At 41.4% G+C, this 17646-nt stretch overlaps 1 protein-coding gene across 3 annotated transcripts; it reads right to left on the bottom strand.

Moving 5' to 3' along the window:
- Positions 1-129: 129 nt before the first annotated feature.
- Positions 130-10330, bottom strand: gja5a (gap junction protein, alpha 5a). 3 transcript variants are annotated; one of them, XM_040148444.1, is made up of 2 exons: positions 10112-10330; positions 130-2714 (listed from the first exon to the last, which is right to left on the bottom strand). In XM_040148444.1, exon 2 carries the CDS (start codon positions 2684-2686, stop codon positions 1538-1540), a length of 1149 nt encoding a protein of 382 aa, XP_040004378.1. In that variant the 5' UTR covers positions 2687-2714; positions 10112-10330; the 3' UTR covers positions 130-1537. The 3 variants fall into 3 exon arrangements, with proteins under 3 accessions (XP_040004378.1, XP_040004376.1, XP_040004379.1); XM_040148442.1 differs by having other exon boundaries at positions 130-2773; XM_040148445.1 differs by lacking the exon at positions 10112-10330 and adding an exon at positions 3917-4266.
- Between the last annotated feature and the right edge of the window lie 7316 nt (positions 10331-17646).

Consider the following 17646-nt stretch of genomic DNA (forward strand, 5'->3'; position numbering starts at 1 on the left):
GTAAGATATATACATACCTTTAAGTTGATGTAGGAAACATTGCAATCTAAGAACTATGAAAAATTATTTAAAGTACTTGAATTAATAACACACCTTGAGAACAACAGAGCAGACTGTACAGAGGATGATTTATTAATTTGTGATGCATTAGTGACGAAATTTATTGCATAACGGTCTGTGTGAAAGAACCAACAACTGTAGTGAATGTACAGTAGGCTGAACAAGATTCGTTTTCTTAAAAGAATGTTTGCTGTATATGTAGGATAAAACTCGAAAACCTCCATTTGCAAGGATGTTCACTCATAAACTTTTTTTTAAATCTTCTGCATACAGCTAGAACAGACAACAGAAATGATAACCAATACATTCAAAAGACATCAACTAAAACATACATTGCACAGGGAAAAATTCAGTATTTACACAATGGCTCCAGGGGAGAAACTAAAAAACAGAAGTGCAATGTTGCCACCGAGTGGCTGGATCTCCTCATAACCACCATCCAAGTAGGACCTCTCCTTTTTCTTTACCCTTGAGTCCATCTCGAGGGAAAATCCTCAAACAAGCTACATTCTCTCAACACTTCTGCACACAACGCTCCTGTCAAATACATGAATAATGAATAAAGTTTCACTCAAACTTTTTAAGATTATTAAGTTATTATTCTTGGGTTATATTTTATGTTTGTTGACCTGCAGGTACTCTATAGTGCAATTAGGGTTAGCAAGTCAACAAGTGGCTTAATTCAAAGTTACAGCTTTTCCATGGCTTTGGGGGGGAAAAAAAATATGAATATAAATGTGTTATGTGGAAATAGATTTTTTTTTTTTTTACACTTGATGAGGCACTTTACCTTGATTCACTGCAAATGTGCAGCAAGCTTCACAGTTTATTGTATATCAAGTTCCCGTTTTCTCTTATTGCATCTCTTAATTTCTGCAGTGAGAGGAAAAAAAAAACTCTAGATTGTGCTATTTGAAGTCATTGGCTAATCCATAACTAATTGAATGGTTGAGATGTGTGGAATATATTGCTTTATAATGAATGACTTAGGGAATAGTCAGCTCACACCAAGCACCATGCATCACCTGGTCCTTGTCACTTTCCATCAGTTAGTTTATGGCTTTAACTGTTTAAGTAAAACATAAAATGTGCAATAGTCAGGTATCACACCTGTTACCCTGTTCTCATTTCAAAATTATTCTCCTTTTGCAGTTTGGTTGTCAGTTTTTCAAGCTCTGCAACGGACTATCTGCTCACAGAGCTTCCACACGTCAAGTTTACATGGTCCACTCACAGATGTAGCGGTGCATCTTTCTAATGTGGACATTTAGTCCATCCTCTATAGTGAAGTGTCAGGCCTAAATGCCGGAGTTTGCAAAGTTAGCCTGTGCTTATGTTCTGAAAGCTTCATTCAGAAATAACACTTAGTCTTGTATTCGTGTCTTGCTAAACTGATCTTTCTGTCTATTCTCTTTGGTTCTGAAGGTCCAGCCCTCCCTCCTCTCCCCCTTGTCAGCCACTCTTTCCAGCTGTGATCCTATACTGCCAGATCATCTTGGCGAGCCCGGCTGCTGGTCCCACTGGTCTTGCTCAGGCGGCGTTTGTCCTTCATGTAGCCAGAGTTCAGCAGAGGCGATGGGGAGCAGCTGTTGGACAGCTCTGTGGGTGCCTGGTCGTACGTCATCCTCAGGAAGTCTTCCTCGTTCTCCAGGTTGTCGCTGCTGTGATGCCGCTCGGTGGCCAAGTTGACTGAGTTCTGCTGCAGCGCCATCCTGGTGTTGAAGGGATGAGAGGCCATGGAGGTCATAGGGTTCATGGGGCTCGGGGCTGCCAGGCACTGGCTGAAGTCAGGAGGTGGGGTGCAGGTGGCTGAGGGCCGCGGTTGGCTGTTGGGTTCCAACGCAGCAGACATGGCCGCCGTCTCAGCTTTGTGGTTGCTCCTCTGCATCCCTCTGCTGCGTACACACTTTCTGACACTCTTCCAGGCGAGGTGGTAGAGCTCCAACACAGAGAGCAGTAGAGACACACCAGCCACCACCAGCATGAAGATGATGAAGACATTCTTCTCCGTGGGTCGAGACATGTAGCAGTTGACCGGGTTTGGGCAGGGCCATGCCGTGCACAGGTACAGCGCTTTGAGGAACACCCCATAGATCAGGTACTGCACTACGATGAACGTCACCTCCATCACTGTACGGATCAAGATGCTCAGGATGTAAGTCTGCAGTAGTGCCCCTTTCAGGTGAACACGGCCAGTTCCTTGAGATCCAGATAACAACTCCTTCCCACTCTCCTTCTGCTGGAGGTACTCCTTCTCCCCCTCCAGGTCTCCTCCACCCTCACCTCTCTCCTCCTGCTCCATCCTCCGCCGCTTCTCCTCCCTGCGCACTATATGCATGGCGTGGCCCATGTAAATGAGGGACGGCGTGGAGACAAAAACAATCTGCAGCACCCAGTAACGGATGTGGGCAATGGGGAAGGCGCTGTCATAACACACATTGGTGCAACCGGGTTGCTGAGTGTCACACAGGAAATCGCTCTGCTCATCGCCCCAGGAGGACTCGGCCGCCGTGCCCAGCACCAGGATGCGAAAGATGAAAAGGATGGTGAGCCACACCTTCCCGACCGAGGTGGAGTGTTCCTGGACCTCCTCTAGGAAATTCCCCAGGAGACTCCAGTCCCCCATCACTGCTCACAGGCCGAACACACAAAGACTGGAGAGGGAGGAGAGAAAGGGCGAAAAGAGGTTGTAGTAGGTGAAAAGTTGAAGTCACTGAGGTGGAGGGGACGGACAGAGCAGGGGAGAAGGGTAAAAAGGAAAAAAAAAGATAAATACAGTTAGTCAGTGATGGACAGCTGTAAGTCTTCTATATTCCTGCAGATGAAATGACCTCGGTATGTTTGTGTTTGCCATCACGTATAAAAATAGCTTCTCTGCCTGTGAATTGCTTGAGGACTGGACACCGTGGCATGAGAAAAAACATTTTCCCATGAGAGAGAGAGAGAGACACGAGGGGGGGGGGGGTTCAGGAGTCATGTAAAAGTAAATAATGAAGTTGTTTTAAGGAAAATGATTCAATATTATGTTATTTGTGTTTTCATTCCTTCTTGTCCTACTCCAAGTTATATATGACAGAGTGACGGAGGGTAACAAGCTTTCACGGGGAAAGGTAAAGCTAGGAGACTTTGTCCTTTTAACGCTTTGACCCTGGCCTGAGCTGCACTGACTCCATCTTGCCTGTGGCACATAACCAGCAGACTTCACCCACAGCAACAAAGCGTGGGCTTTGATGTCCACCGCCCTCTCTGCAATGATGAAACCCTCTCACATCCTGCAATCTCACACTATCTTAGTGTCAATCAGATTTCTCCATCTATCCACTGTATGCGTGTCTACGTGGTAGTGTGTGCTTTCACCTTTTGGCTCAAGTGTTAGTGAGAGTTTGGGAAAGACCCAAACATGGCAGTGACAGGCTGTCGAGTCTCAGCCAAGAATGACCCTATAAGGCAGTTGACCAGACAGCTTTATGGGTGCCACAAATGACCCCCATTATCGAGGGGGTTAAGAAAACCCATCAAACTCCATTGAGGTGTGACCTATGACATCTATATGCACTATGCTGTTGTGCCTACCACCAGCATTTACTATGCAATTAGAGATCAAAGAGAGATGAGTTATAACTTAAGGAAAGACGACTGAAAGTAACAGTTTGACAGGTTTTTCCAACACGTCACACATCTGAAGTTACTGCCCCACTTGGCAAGGTTATAGAAAACATATACATTCCTCAATAGCTGTTTGTTTAACACAAACAGTTACTTTAATGGTGTGCCAGATAGGAAAGGATATACAGTATAATCACTACAATCACAGAGAGCGAAAAAAGCCATACAGGGAGTTGATGTTCTCTCTTACCACCCCTCATCTCCCTCCAAGTGTTATCCATAAGCAGTTGGTTCCATTTCCCCACAGAAATAAGTGACTTCTACTGCTTAGTCCACTGTTCAGGGTTTTGCATTGCCTGGCTGACACTGAAACCGGTTATGTGTGAGAGTGTCTAAATGACCATGACCATCTGTCCCTCTGTCTGTCTCTCCCCCTCCCTCAGTGTCTCTATGAATGATATAGATGGCAGTGCCGTGCTCTTTAACTGTAAGGCGTGGAGAGGCGGGAAACAAAACACCCACACGAAAACATGTGGGAGAGGAAATGTTCAAACTCTCCACGCCCAAGGCTGATACACCAATGCACTGCATAGGAAAGTCTGTGGTCTGACACTTGTTTTCCAGCATGCACGTAATACCCGCTAATGTCAGACTGGTCACAGTTGGAGACCAGTTGGATCCTCAGTTAAAGCTGATGATCTTTACCGGAAGTAAAGCACAAACAGACTGGGAGTTGGAGGAGGAGGAGGGTGAGATTCCAGCCTGCACAATAGAAGGAGGGACACGTTAAAATGGCCAAGTTTTTATCAGCTAATACTGACAACAGACTTTCCTTACTTGTGCAGACGCTGGTGAGGTAAGTTTTGTAGGCAGGAAAAATAAGATGGAAGGTCAAGGGATCACTGAAGTTACTACAATTCATCCTTAGGTGAACGTGAATGTCTGTACCAAAGCTCATGTCAAACTATCCAATACTGTTGAGACATTTCACTCTAAACCACACGCTAACCTCACGGTGGCACTAGAGGAACATTCAAGAGATCACCAAAGTCAGTAGGACTCTCCACCCTTTGGGGAACATGAAGTCTGTACAGAATTTAATGTCAATCCATCCAACATTTGTTGAGATATTTTAGTCTGGACCAGGGTGATGGACAGAGCACTGCCGCTACTGTGGCTAAAAATAACATTTTAGAAGGTGATGCTTTGTATGTTAAACATGAATCTACAAAGAAACTAGCAACTTCAGTTGTCAAATACATTTAGCTGAGAAAAAATATAACATTTCTCTCTCAAATGTAGTGGATGTAAAGTTTAATTGACGAACACACACACACACACACACACACACACACACACACACACACACACACACACATATACATATATATATATACATACATATATATATATATATATATATATATATATATATATATATATATGTGTGTGTGTGTGTGTGTGTGTATATGTATACATATATTACTATAAAAGAATACTTACAGTAACACACTCATGTTCATACACAGTGGTGGGAATAGAAGCTTTCCTTTTAAAGCAAACAAAATGGAATTCAGATCTGCCAGGGAAAGGCAGCGGCCTTAGTCTCTGTCTCCTTCCCTCGACTACTTCTTCCTGTTCTCAAAGGAAGCAATCTCAAACAATATGATTTCCGAAGGATGAAAGGAACAAGGTATTAAAAGGAGTGGGAGGGAGGGTGGATAAGAAGTCTACAAACAAGCTATTCCAGTGACTTTCCCTGCTCTAAAAGCACAGGCTCTCTGTGATACCTGTGCTCCTGTTGGCTTTCTGGAAGCCTGGCACTAACCAGGGATTTACTGAATTACATTGTGCCCTTTGCTGAGCGGTCTGGTTTGCCTGTAGACTGTCATGGCTGTCATATTTGTTTATAATCTCTGTGGCAGAGTAAAAGAGAAGTAATGGATCTGGTTGTAAGGTTTTCAGAAAGGTGTACTGCGCAAATAGAGTATAATGCACCTCTGAGTTATTTCTCTTTACATTGATCAAAGCGTCATGGATGATCTCATTAGTGTCTTTGTGTGTGTGTGCGTGTGTGTGTGTGTGTGTGTGTGTGTGTGTGTGTGTGTGTGTGTGTGTGTGTGTGTGTGTGTGTGTGTGTGTGTGTATGTGTCCTGCACCGAAAGTATTGGTGATTAAAAATTTCCACAGAAAAAAAGTCTAGGATAGGTGTTGCAGAGATATTATGATAAACTAAGTGAGAAAGCAGACTGTATATGAACTATAGCCAAGAACTACAGTCATTTCACCAATTCAGGGTCAACTCAAAGTTAAAATAGACTAACTGAATTTGTCTTTATTTGAATCTCCAGTCAGATGTGCATGCACAAACACTGAGCTGGGTCTGGATAGCAGCCAGGCAGCTCAGAGAGGTAAAGAGAGAAAGAGCAGCCACTAAACTGCATCAGTGACAGCTGCTACTGTGACCTGCTGCAGAGCAACAGGAATAAAGGCTGTGTGTTTGCTGTACCCTGTAACACAACAATAAATCCTCCGGTCTGTTGGACCAGCCTCAGTTTTACCTTAGAGGGCAGTGACTCTAGTCCAAGAATCAGTGTGGGATGAGAAAGCACCTCAGGCTGGAGAAACTCCCGGCCTGAGGTTTTATAGTTCCATCAAGCTCTGTCTTTATTGCTGCACAGTGGCACATGGAGAATAGAGCAATGGTTTCAGATTTATGTCTCTCACAGAATTACGGAGTGCAATTTTTAGCTTTGCCATAACATAAGAGAGTTTAGTTTCTCACTCTCAGAATAGAAAAACAGATGTTCAAGAGAAATAAAAAGCTGCTGATGAGTTTCAAAACTTAACTGTATCTTCCAGTCTCTTTCCACCATGCCCCAACACTAGCTGACTCCTCCCAGCCTGCAGTGTATCCACAGACTAGGAACAACAGGGGGCAGGGTTGATTTAAACATTCCTTCAGTGATCTGCACCTTTCAGCACTAAGCCATGTTTGACAGAATCCGGATCCTCATAGAGGACCAGGATACACTGCCTGCTCCATGCTGTCCTCATAAACATACAGGTAATTAGATGGTGGGGTATACGTTTTCTTGGCCTGCTTCCCTAACACATCAGTGGAAGGAAAAGTATTTCCACGGCGTGGTGCATTAAGTACAATTGTGTTATTACCTGTGTCCGAGAGGATTTGCCGGAGATGAAGTAGATTTTTCAGCAGTCTCACATAGGATCTCCACATGTCAGTGTGACAACCACATTGCCTGACCAACTAATGTATCATTTTCATCAGAAAGAAAAACACAGTAACAAAACGCATTTATTTCCGAGGAAAATTACCACAACATTTGACATATTCTAGGGGGAAATATTTGGCTGTCCGGACTCACACTTGAGGGGCCCGAACTTGGATTCTAAAAATATTCTAGAGAGCCAAATTTGGCCTGCCGGCCTAAGGAGATAGTAGTGTAGACTACCTTTAAAACTTACTTGTTTATATTATTGGCACTAGTTCAGATAAAACTAATTTATTTCATTGTCGTGCACTGATTGCAACAACTCATGTGATGCCTGATACACTTCTGTTCTGTTGGTGTTTTTAATAAAAGTAAAACCACCCATTAAGGTGCTACTCTATCTCTGCTGAGTTCTCCAATCAAAAGAAAACCTCAGTGCTTCTCTTACTGCACTAAAAAGTCTTAAAAAAAGGAACATATTCATGTTTTGTTGACCCAATAATAACTGGCAATAATTGTACATTACTGGTATATTTTGTTTGATTCATCTCATAGGTTTAACCTGAACCTAAAGTCTTAGTGAGCGTTTTAAAATCTGGAAAAAAAAATGTGGTATACTTTATCATCAATGACAGACGTCACAGCCACCACCACTTTCTGTAGCATAATGTTGGATGGACTTTCTTACAGACAAGAGGGGATAATAATCTCATGATATTCATCTATAACACTACTTTTAATGCCTCCAAACTACCTCATGGGTCATCTCTCATTTAAACACAATCTAATAACTACTTAACTTTTGATACCACAAACCTGCCCCCAAGCTAGATTCTTCCATTCCCCTTAGAGATGTCAAACGTTTAATATTTGATGTTCTCTTTGACTCTTGTAATTGTTTTTATTAGTTCTATTTGTTGCTTGATTGTTGGTTGCCTGAATGTATGTGTTGTTTCTTGTATGCTGGTTGTTTGGTTGTTTGACAAGGTTTTTTGGTTCCCTAACGGTGTAAAGTTAAATATAAATAAAGTTATAATAAAGTTAATAAATGGCCCCAAACAAGGAGCTCTATAACAAAAAAATCTTTGCCATTTAATCTTTGCCAACAGTTAAGGTCTCAGTGTTGTGACAGCTCAGCAGCGCTTCAGAAGAACAGCCACAGCGGCGCACAAGGAAAATGTCAAACCAAACCACACAACTCCTCTGCACTAGCACATTTATACACAAGTTTCGTCAGTCTGAGTGGAAATCAACAGACCTGCCAAACACACCCAGGCTGCAGCTATTCAGCTCAGTGATGGTTATTTTTACTCTCTGAGGAACTGATGCTGTTTTATGAGGTGACTTAGATATAATGGGGACATTAATAGAAAGAAATATGGCTTCTTTTTTAATTAGAATAACTACTTGCACATACATTCAAGCGTTATGTTTGCAACATGGCTTTTCAACTTGAACTTTAACGTGTGTGGAGAGTCAATATCAGTATGCACTGCGGCAGTTGTTTAGCTGCAGGGGTGGCATGCACATCACTCCCATGAGTGCTGGGATTACGACCAAGGATGAGCATGTTTAAGTTTAGCTGTACTGGCTCGGTTGAGGGGTGAGTTAGGGATAGTGTGACCTACAAAGTGGATCTGATGTGGGATGAGGGGGAGAATACTTCCCACTCATGTGAGTCACCTGTTGTCACCATTTACAGGCCAGCATGGATCTAGGCTGCCATATATCAGTCACACCAGCAGAGGCAAGCGGGCCGATGTGCTGCCTGCTACCTTACATGGCTGTCTGGCTCTTCATCTGCCCACTACTGTACACAGACCCACAGCCCTGTTATGATCTATTGTTTAGCTGCATATGGCATTACACTGGAACTGTCAGGCCAGACAGCTGCAAGGTGTTTCACGGAGGAAAAATCTGGCTCACAAACTCCTGATTGAAATCTCGAACGTTGATATTTCTGGATGGAGACGGATTAGGTCTTTGGTTTGTTTTAATCTTTTTTTGTGTTGGTTTTTATCTTTGGAAGTCTATCTTAATAGTTGATGATTTAAAGTAATTCTCTGCAATTGGCACCGTATTGACTATTTAAAAATCTTGTCTAGAATCACATTACATTATAAATATGTTTTCTGAAGAAGGCATGATGTGCTGAATCACAGTGGTGGATAGTAACCAAGTACATTTACCCCAGCACTGTAGATAAGTGGTCTGAGGTACTTGTGCTATCATGAATATTTTTTCTACTTTCTACTTAAACCCCATTACATTTCAAAGAGAAAATTTGTGCTTTTAATTTTGGCCCATTTATATGATGACTATATTTAGTTGGTTACTTTTCAGATTAAGATGTTAAAGTATAATAGATAAATATATAAAACAGGTAGAATCAGCTCCATCACAGCCAGCTATAACATTACCGCTTTCATGCTAATTCATAGCTTAAAAATAAAAAGTAACATTATGAAGGCAAGATTTTACATGTAATGACGTCCGTTGACACTGATACTTGATACTTTTATGCAGGTAAAGAATCTTTCTGAATATTTCCTCCCCCACTGTTGAAACATTGGCTTATAGAATTTAAAATGTGTGACTTTCATCTCCTTCCTTTTATGTATACCTGTGAGGCAGAGTCCCCTACAGGTTTTTACCAATGCATTTTGTCAATTCAGATTAATGGACAACGGTATGAATTTCTGCCTTTGTCAGAGCCAAAATTAAAAACACCTTAATATTTACTGCACCTCATCAAAAACACCTTAAACAGTAGAAACAAATTAAGTATACATTTTTTTTAGCACTGGTTTTACTTAACAGTTAAATAGAAAATGCCCTAACCCATATATTTGTAGTCATTTTTGTGTGGAGACAGGAAACAGTTCCTCAAAGTCAATATTTGTCTCTTGCGGGAGTTGCGAGGAGAGAAAGGAGAGAGACAAAGACAGACAGAGAGGGATGAAAGGAGAAGGGAGAAGGAGTGAACAGGCGACAGGCAGCCGTATCTGCCCGGGACGACAGGGACAATACTAATACATACCAGGCCTCCCAACCCAGCTCTTTGAGCTTTCCTCCCGTTCTTAGAGTCTGAGTCCACTACTGTAGCTTTGAAGTAGGATGCTGACAGCGTTTACCCAAGTGTCTGCATCCTTTTAAGTTTTTCATCTAAGTAAGAACCTGTTACATCTGATGTTCTTTTGGTGGCTTACCTGCAGTTCTTCTTGAGGACAGTTGTCTAGGAGGCTGCTTCTAAAGAAGTAGAGGCTTCTTGTCTGAGCCCCGGCCAGGCGAGTCTTCCTTTGGACAAATGGCAGGTGAAGGTGCACAGATGAGCACACAACTAGAGGCTCAGTGTGGCGGTGGGACTACCTTCTTCTTTTGAACATCAACAGGAGCTACTCAACACCAAACTGTTAGTCCACACAGGGGGCACGAGAAGAAAAGCTGGGGCATCATGAGAGTTTCCCCTCCATGGCCCTCCCTTCTGTCTCTCCTCCTCCATCGCCTCCTCCTCTTCCTCCCCCCCACCTCCCCTTTCTTCTTACATCCCTGGTGCTCTATTTTTTGCTGGGAAGCAATCTCCTACAACAGGAGGGGGAGTGGAATTGTTTTCTGGGATCAATGGCAATTCCATACAGAAAAAACTTCCAGAGTGCTCTTATTTACTAAGTGCTCCTTTACAGTTACAGCTCTGTTGTCTCTGCTGCGTTCAGTGCCAATCACAGTGAAATTCCTACAAAGCAAATTTAAAAGAAAGTTTTAGGCACCGAATTTTTTATTCGGTGCCTGATTCTCTTTCTCTCTGCGTTATTTTTCAAAACGTTGATGATGTGTTTACCCAACTTTGGATGTGTTAATTCTGAAGTAAGTTAAAGCAAAGTCAAAGTCATGAATTAATTGGATAAACTTATTTAAATCAGATTTTAACACTATTTTGAAGACCCATAACTGTTTTAAATCTGCCCAAATTTTAGTTTTCAGAAGCTAGACATGACAGAAGAAAAAGTGAAAAAGTCAGATACTACCTTAATGGCTTTGGTGGAAATAATGCACTTTTTTTGTTCATGATTTCTTCTCTCTGGTTTCACTCCTCATCCTCTCAGAGCTCGTGCTGGTCTGAAACCACTTGCTGAAGTTTGGGATGCAAACAAAGAATCACAGACAAAAACTAAAAGAGCTCATCCTCGTCCTCTTTCCCTCCTTCCTCCTCCTGTCCTCTCCTGCTGTATGTGGTGTGATTTTTCAGCCCAGGATTATCTCTCAGCTCTGCAGCCTGCCTGCAGATACAAGCTATTATTATATAATGGGAATCTTTTAGGTTTGATTCCTCCTTGCTGAAGGGCCAACGTGCTTTCAAAGGCATTCCAAAGGCTGTAATTATGTGGTGAGGGCACACACACACATACAAACATGTTTTAACTAAAAGATGTGACTGTACTCCTTCATTCTCGTAATTCTTTGACTTGAATAACATAATATTTCTCTTGTCCATGAGGTGTGTCAAATTCTCTCCCTGGATTTTCTTCCTATTAAGTTTTCACGTCAAAGGACTAGTTTGACACTTTGGGAAATATTACTGGCTTTCTTGAGTTACATGGGAAGAACGACACCACTCTCGTGTCTTTACGGTAATATAATATGAAGCTACCGCCAGAAGACGTTTAGCTTAGCTTAACTGCAGCAAGTAGCTGCACCTGGCCGAGAAATAGTCCAGCACATAACCCCTCATAAAACCATAATGTGTTGTTTTGTTTGGCTCAAACAAATGACATATAAAGTGTTACTCAGTGAGCATGTAGAGGTGTTGGTAGGCGGATTTTGTTAACTTTGGACAAAGCCAAATTAGCTGTTTCTCTGTCTTTGTGCTAATATAACAGGACACTGGCTATAGCTTCATATTTACCATACAGAAATGAAACGTGGTATCGCTCTTTCTATCTAACTCTTGGCAAGAAAGCAAATGTCAAACTACTCCTTCAAAGAGGCATTCCCATTAGTCATTTCAGTAAGCATGAATTATTAGTTTAGTGCAATCAGTGATAACCTACATTTTTGTTGTTGTTCACTGACTCAATTGTCTTCTTCCTGCCAATGTCACGGCCTAATCAGTGATCTAAATGGCTAAATTCTCCTCCCCAACAACTGCAACAAAGAAAATGTTTTTGCATGTATAAATAGCAAGGGAAACCAAATAATAAGGGTCTCATGACAGACCCTGCTAGACCTCTGGCCAAGAGCAATGACCTTGATACCTCCCAAAATATTTCATCTGCTTATGTCTTGGACTTGTATTAGTTCTGTCTTTACTTGCTCTTACAAGCAAAACAAAACATTCTTCCCTAGCAAAGCCTCTTCGCAAGGAGTGTGCCAGTGTGCTTTCTATCAATGCTACCTCAGGTGGGACTAATGCTAAGACTGAAACATAATTTTTCCTTCTGCATCTCGAAAAGATTGCTGGTCATCAAGTCACTATCATTTTTGAGGTTTGTTAAACCAGAGCCCACGGAGCATCTAACATCCCCCCAGGCCTAAGTTGGTCGTTTTTTCAGGGATGGAAAAGCTGTTGCAAAATCCCTAATTATGTAGCCTCCCTCAATTTATAGTCTACTCTGACGTTTCCATTGTGCTGCTCATCAGGGTGGATTTAGAAGTGGAACAACATTCACGTAGAATAACAGAATGAAGTGATTTGTAACAAAGAAGCGATGCTCTACGACTTCACTTAATATCATCATTTACAGCTTCTCAGTAGTGCCACGATGAGGTCTGGATGTGTGCGTGTGTGTGTTACAGAGAGATCAAGAGCAAGAGAAGAGGGACAACAACTGCATGTGTTTATGTGTGCCTCTCTATGTGACTGTAGTGTATGCGTACTTGACTGTTTGACAGAAAAAGCCCACACTGCCAGAATGCATTAGTGTAACCCTTCCCCTCCACCCACCAGCCTGACCCTGGCCTGACCTTGACACTAACCCATTTCAGCCCTGCCTAACCCGAGTCCGAGGGAAGCCGGGCTTGATGGACACGTGCTCCTGAACGGCCATCACAACCTCATATACACCCTCCAAGTCATCACAGTAATCCACTGATGGCTGCCTGAACCACCGTCAGAGAATATGACGATAAAATGTAGTTTTAAACTTCAGAGTGGGAGAGGTTGAGAAAAGAAACCTCAAGGTTGCTTCAGCTGTGGCAAACACATGCACTACATGCACAAACTGTTACTCCATTGTATAGGACAGCATGAACCTTGTCTGAGTTACTGACAAGAGTGATCCATTGCAATGGCATGTTGTTTTGTCACAGACTTCCTGTCAACCAGACCCATTTACTGCACTTTGCACTGGCTGGTGGCATGTGGTCATCAGTCAAAAACATCCTCTAGCTGCTTTTGAATTATTCTTGGTCTTCCTTAAGACCTTCTTCGTGTTTTATCCACTTATTTTGCCATTTTTTACAAATTTTTTCAATATTTTTGCTCCTTTTCTTTTGCACATTTGTCTTCCTGTAACTTTTTTTCTTTTTCCCTTTTAATATATATTTATTTGTTGTGTTAATGAAATGCTGATATATACTTTTAAAAAGTCCTATTTTCCTAATCAGTTGCTCAGACGTTGGGTCTGGTTTTCTAATTTTTTTTCTTTCCTTTGATTTAAAGCAATATAAGTGTTAATGCTGAAGCACTTGACAGAGCTGAAGCTGACACTTTCTAATAAGGCATACTTTATATGTTGTATGTAATGGCTTTATGAATGGTTAATAAATCATGTGTTAATGCTTTGTAAATCAGTAATGAGTCATCACTATAGGCAGCTGTATCCAGCACAGGTTACTTTGCTTTCTCTCTTATCTTCACATCAACCTCTGCCATGGACAGTTTGATATTCAGAGCTGCAGAGCATCCAAAGAAAAGATTAATTTATTTACAACTGTAAATTATTAGTAAGTGTCACCATAAGTTTCAACTTCCCTACTCTCTCTGTGGACTTGGCCCTGAACCAAAAAGTTCCTCTTAAAAAAATGGTCACAAATATAGACTTTTCATTTCAAAAAAGGCTAAGTAATTTCCAGAAACAGACGTGCACTGTAGCTTTAAGTAAAAATGGAAACTTAAACAGGAGTAAACAGTGCATTTGCTGGGGGGACTATTTTAGGCTGTGGATTAATATATATTTTGTACATAAGTGAGTATTTACAGCAGCATAATAATGTATATGGATTCAAAATACATATACTACGGTGCCCATGTTCATTGTTAGGAAGGAACATGTCACCTAGTACAAAACCGTGGCTCATTTATGTGTTTTTAATAGATTTTGGACAACAATGGACGTCTGCGGTAAAGAGAACTATAACAGGCTTTGGCTCCACAGGCAATACTTGTAGTATTAATTTGCTGTTGGTTTGGTCTTTTAATGAGATTTTTGTCAAAAATAAGAAAAATATAGAATATCAGCTTCTTTGTTCTTAGTATTTAATATATAAATGATTGATTTAACAATTGATAAAGCCATGAGTGTAATTTCTTAACCCAAGATGTTTCCAAGCAAGCGACAGGTACTGTAGAATCAATCCTCACTCTCATCTCATCAACATCTTCACTACTGGAAAGCTGTAGGTTATTATTAAACCGTTGCTGCTCTGCTGAAAGGCCGACCCAGAGAAGAGAGCCCACGGTCATGGGCAGTAAATGATTAGCCGTTCTGTTTGCTCATTATAGGGTGACAAAGCCTTGAGCCAACAGGTGAGGGATTGCGAGAAGGCGACATCGAGTCAGTTGTCATGTATTTTAGACTTTTGTCACTCAGGACTCCATCTGTTTCCAACACTGTTTGTGTCTACGCATTTAGACTGATGCTATTCTTACCAGCTGACCTCTGACCCTGACTGAAATGCCGACCCAGACTGGAGGCATCGATGATGAATAGATTATGGATGCATGCACTATATGGGTCACATGTGCATTATTATGTGTGTTGAGGATGGATGTTTTAATGTTTGTTCCTTGTTGAGCTCTGTTTTTCCGTCAGCCCTATACTGTATATATGTGTCTTTTTAAGGAAATTTCTTTGCAGCAAGACAATGTAACTTATACTGAAAAGCATCCACTGTGGCTACAAGAGGCAGCTATAGGATAATGACACAGTACATTTATCTTAATTTCCCAAGATTCTTTTGTTGGAGTAGCTTTAAAGACATCATCATTAGACAACTGGTTGTGGAAGGACCATAACTGGGGAAAACAACAAGCATGTCTCCTGGAGAACTACGATGTCTTTATTTCTTGTTTAATTTAGTTAGAAAACCATCGAAATGTTTATCTGTGACATGATAAAACACAGCGTACCAGTAGCACAAGTAGAAAAGAGTTATGAAGTCAGTAATCTGACTCAGTGGTGCTAATTAAACAGAAATACCAATATAAAGTTTGCTTACATTAGCCACCAAAATCTACTGGTCTGACCAGAACCAGTAAGACAGTAGCAGCAAAACCTCTGAGTTGAGCAAAGATGTGTTCTATTGCCCATGAATTCAACTTTTTATGTATAAGAGGAAGAATGTGTTATTCCTTCTTTCAAAAATTAAATAGTATTGCTTTAAATCAGTAATGTAATGCATTAAGTGCATCCTATGCATAGAATTACACATTGTTAAAATCAGAAGCTGACCAACGAATTGGATGATTTCAGTGTATCACAGGTATATTGGTTAATGTGTAGGCTGTTTAACAACAAGAAATTGCAGAATTAAACGTGTAATGTCCCAACAAATTTAAGGGATCCTTATCAAAAATAATTATATTAGCTATGTCTTTATGTTAAAAAGTAACAGCAGCTGATATACTGTAATACGTTTTTCTTAAATGTCTCAAATATTGATATAGGCCATTTCCAATGAAGGCAATTTGTCACAGAAGGAAAAGCACATTGATAAATGATAAAATTAATGATGGCTGAAGTCTGATTTGCTGATTTGGTTGCTAAGTCAAAATGTCTGCTGTGAAAAAGGCCTGTTAGCCTATAATATCTGTTATATGTGGGGCTGTTTTTAAAATCCTCTATCACTGTTTTTATTGTAAAGGTTTTCATTTCTTTGTACAGAGTCACTAACTGATGGTTTAACAAAATGTAAGCAAACAAACCTCATGCAGCAGACCTTGTCAGTTCCTCCTCCGCCCTACTTAGAACAAGGTTATCAAGATGTGGACAGAGTTAAAGGAAAACATGGACCCTTAATGCCGTATTTTCCCCCCGTCACCACTGTGGAGTTACAGCATCCCAGTGTGCAGCCATGGAGAAGGAGCGGCCTAACAAATGCAGGAAGAGGGATATCTATAAGACCCCTCAACCAAGACAACCACCTAACTCAGACATGAGGATAGACGGGCGCTGTGTGTGTGTGTGTGTGTGTGTGTGTGTGTGTGTGTGTGTGTGTGTGTGTGTGTGTGTGTGTGTGTGTGTGTGTGTGTGTGTGTGTGTGTGTGTGTGTGTGTGTGTGTGTGTGTGTGTGCGCGTGCGTGTGTGTCTTTGTGAACAGATTGACCTTGTCCGATGTATATGTTTTATATGTGTATGATGACTGAAGACAGACGAGGGTTGTATGTGTGTTTTTTTGCACCATACATCCCTGAAAACAAACATTGAATGAAAGGACGGTATTGTTCATCAGGCCCAGTAGACGTGCAACATGCAGTCACTGGCCAAGGGCAACGAAAGAGGCATTCAGGCTTTCAATTCAGCCTCTTCCTCTCTGTTGAACCCTGTATTGGAATTATTTTAAATCAGTACATAAAAATCAAGGGCAAGTTTTATCACCGATTTGACAAATTAAATAAGTCATGAATGGTTGTTTTCTTTGCCTTGGGTTGGGGGGGCAGCTAGGCATTTTTTTTTCCAACCCTATACACTTTACCATGGCACTGTTTTATGACTTCCTGTTCGTTCTGGTCATTGTTGTCGAGGTGACATTTGAGGAAACAACATTAAATTATAAATCGTTTCCCACTCCAAGTGTGTGAGAAACTCTTGTGGATGTTGATGGCGGTGGATGGTTGATCGTGTGTGCAGACACTCCTATCCGTAGATAACATTGTTTTGGGCGGCTGGCTGACTGAGGGGACCTGGAGGCATGAAATCATCCTGTTTCGGGCCATGTGTTGCCCTGATAGAGTCACAGAGGGTGTTACCCTCCTGTGAAATCTACCTCCAGCCCTTCAGACAGCTCTTCCTGCCCTGAGCGATATGTACACCCACAGTGTTCCCTCTTACGCTGCATTTCTCAGAAACTTAGTCACCCTTTATGCACTTTAATGAAAAATCTCATGATTCCTTTCATCCTCCTTTTGTTTTGTTTCCTCATATGTTTATGATATCAGCAACATCTGGCTGATACCCAGGGCCAGTGAACTGAGCACCTTTACATAATAAAATGTAACATATTAAAGAACCTGAAAACTTGCTCTCAAATCTTAAAGCTGTTCTAATCAATTTTATTTATTACAATCAATTTGTTATGTTATGACAAAGGTTTTGCAGTAGGGATGAACACAAATGGACTTATCACTTGACTTTGCAGATCCCTCAGCTCTAAAGAGAGTTTTAGTGCCTTTCGGCTCATTGTTTTGGTATTACAGCCCACTGGCCTTATTGTGTTGGTTCACTCTCACCGCTCTGATAAGTGTTAATTCCACCAGAAAAAGCTCTAAAAACTCACTGTACACTACCTGCTCAGCACCAAACTACAA

The sequence above is a fragment of the Xiphias gladius genome, chromosome 16, assembly GCF_016859285.1.
Source record: "Xiphias gladius isolate SHS-SW01 ecotype Sanya breed wild chromosome 16, ASM1685928v1, whole genome shotgun sequence".
Lineage (NCBI taxonomy): Eukaryota > Metazoa > Chordata > Actinopteri > Istiophoriformes > Xiphiidae > Xiphias > Xiphias gladius.

Bases quoted from the DNA above. Each gene is read 5' to 3' on its own strand.
- gja5a (XM_040148444.1), bottom strand. From the start codon at position 2,686: ATGGGGGACTGGAGTCTCCTGGGGAATTTCCTAGAGGAGGTCCAGGAA.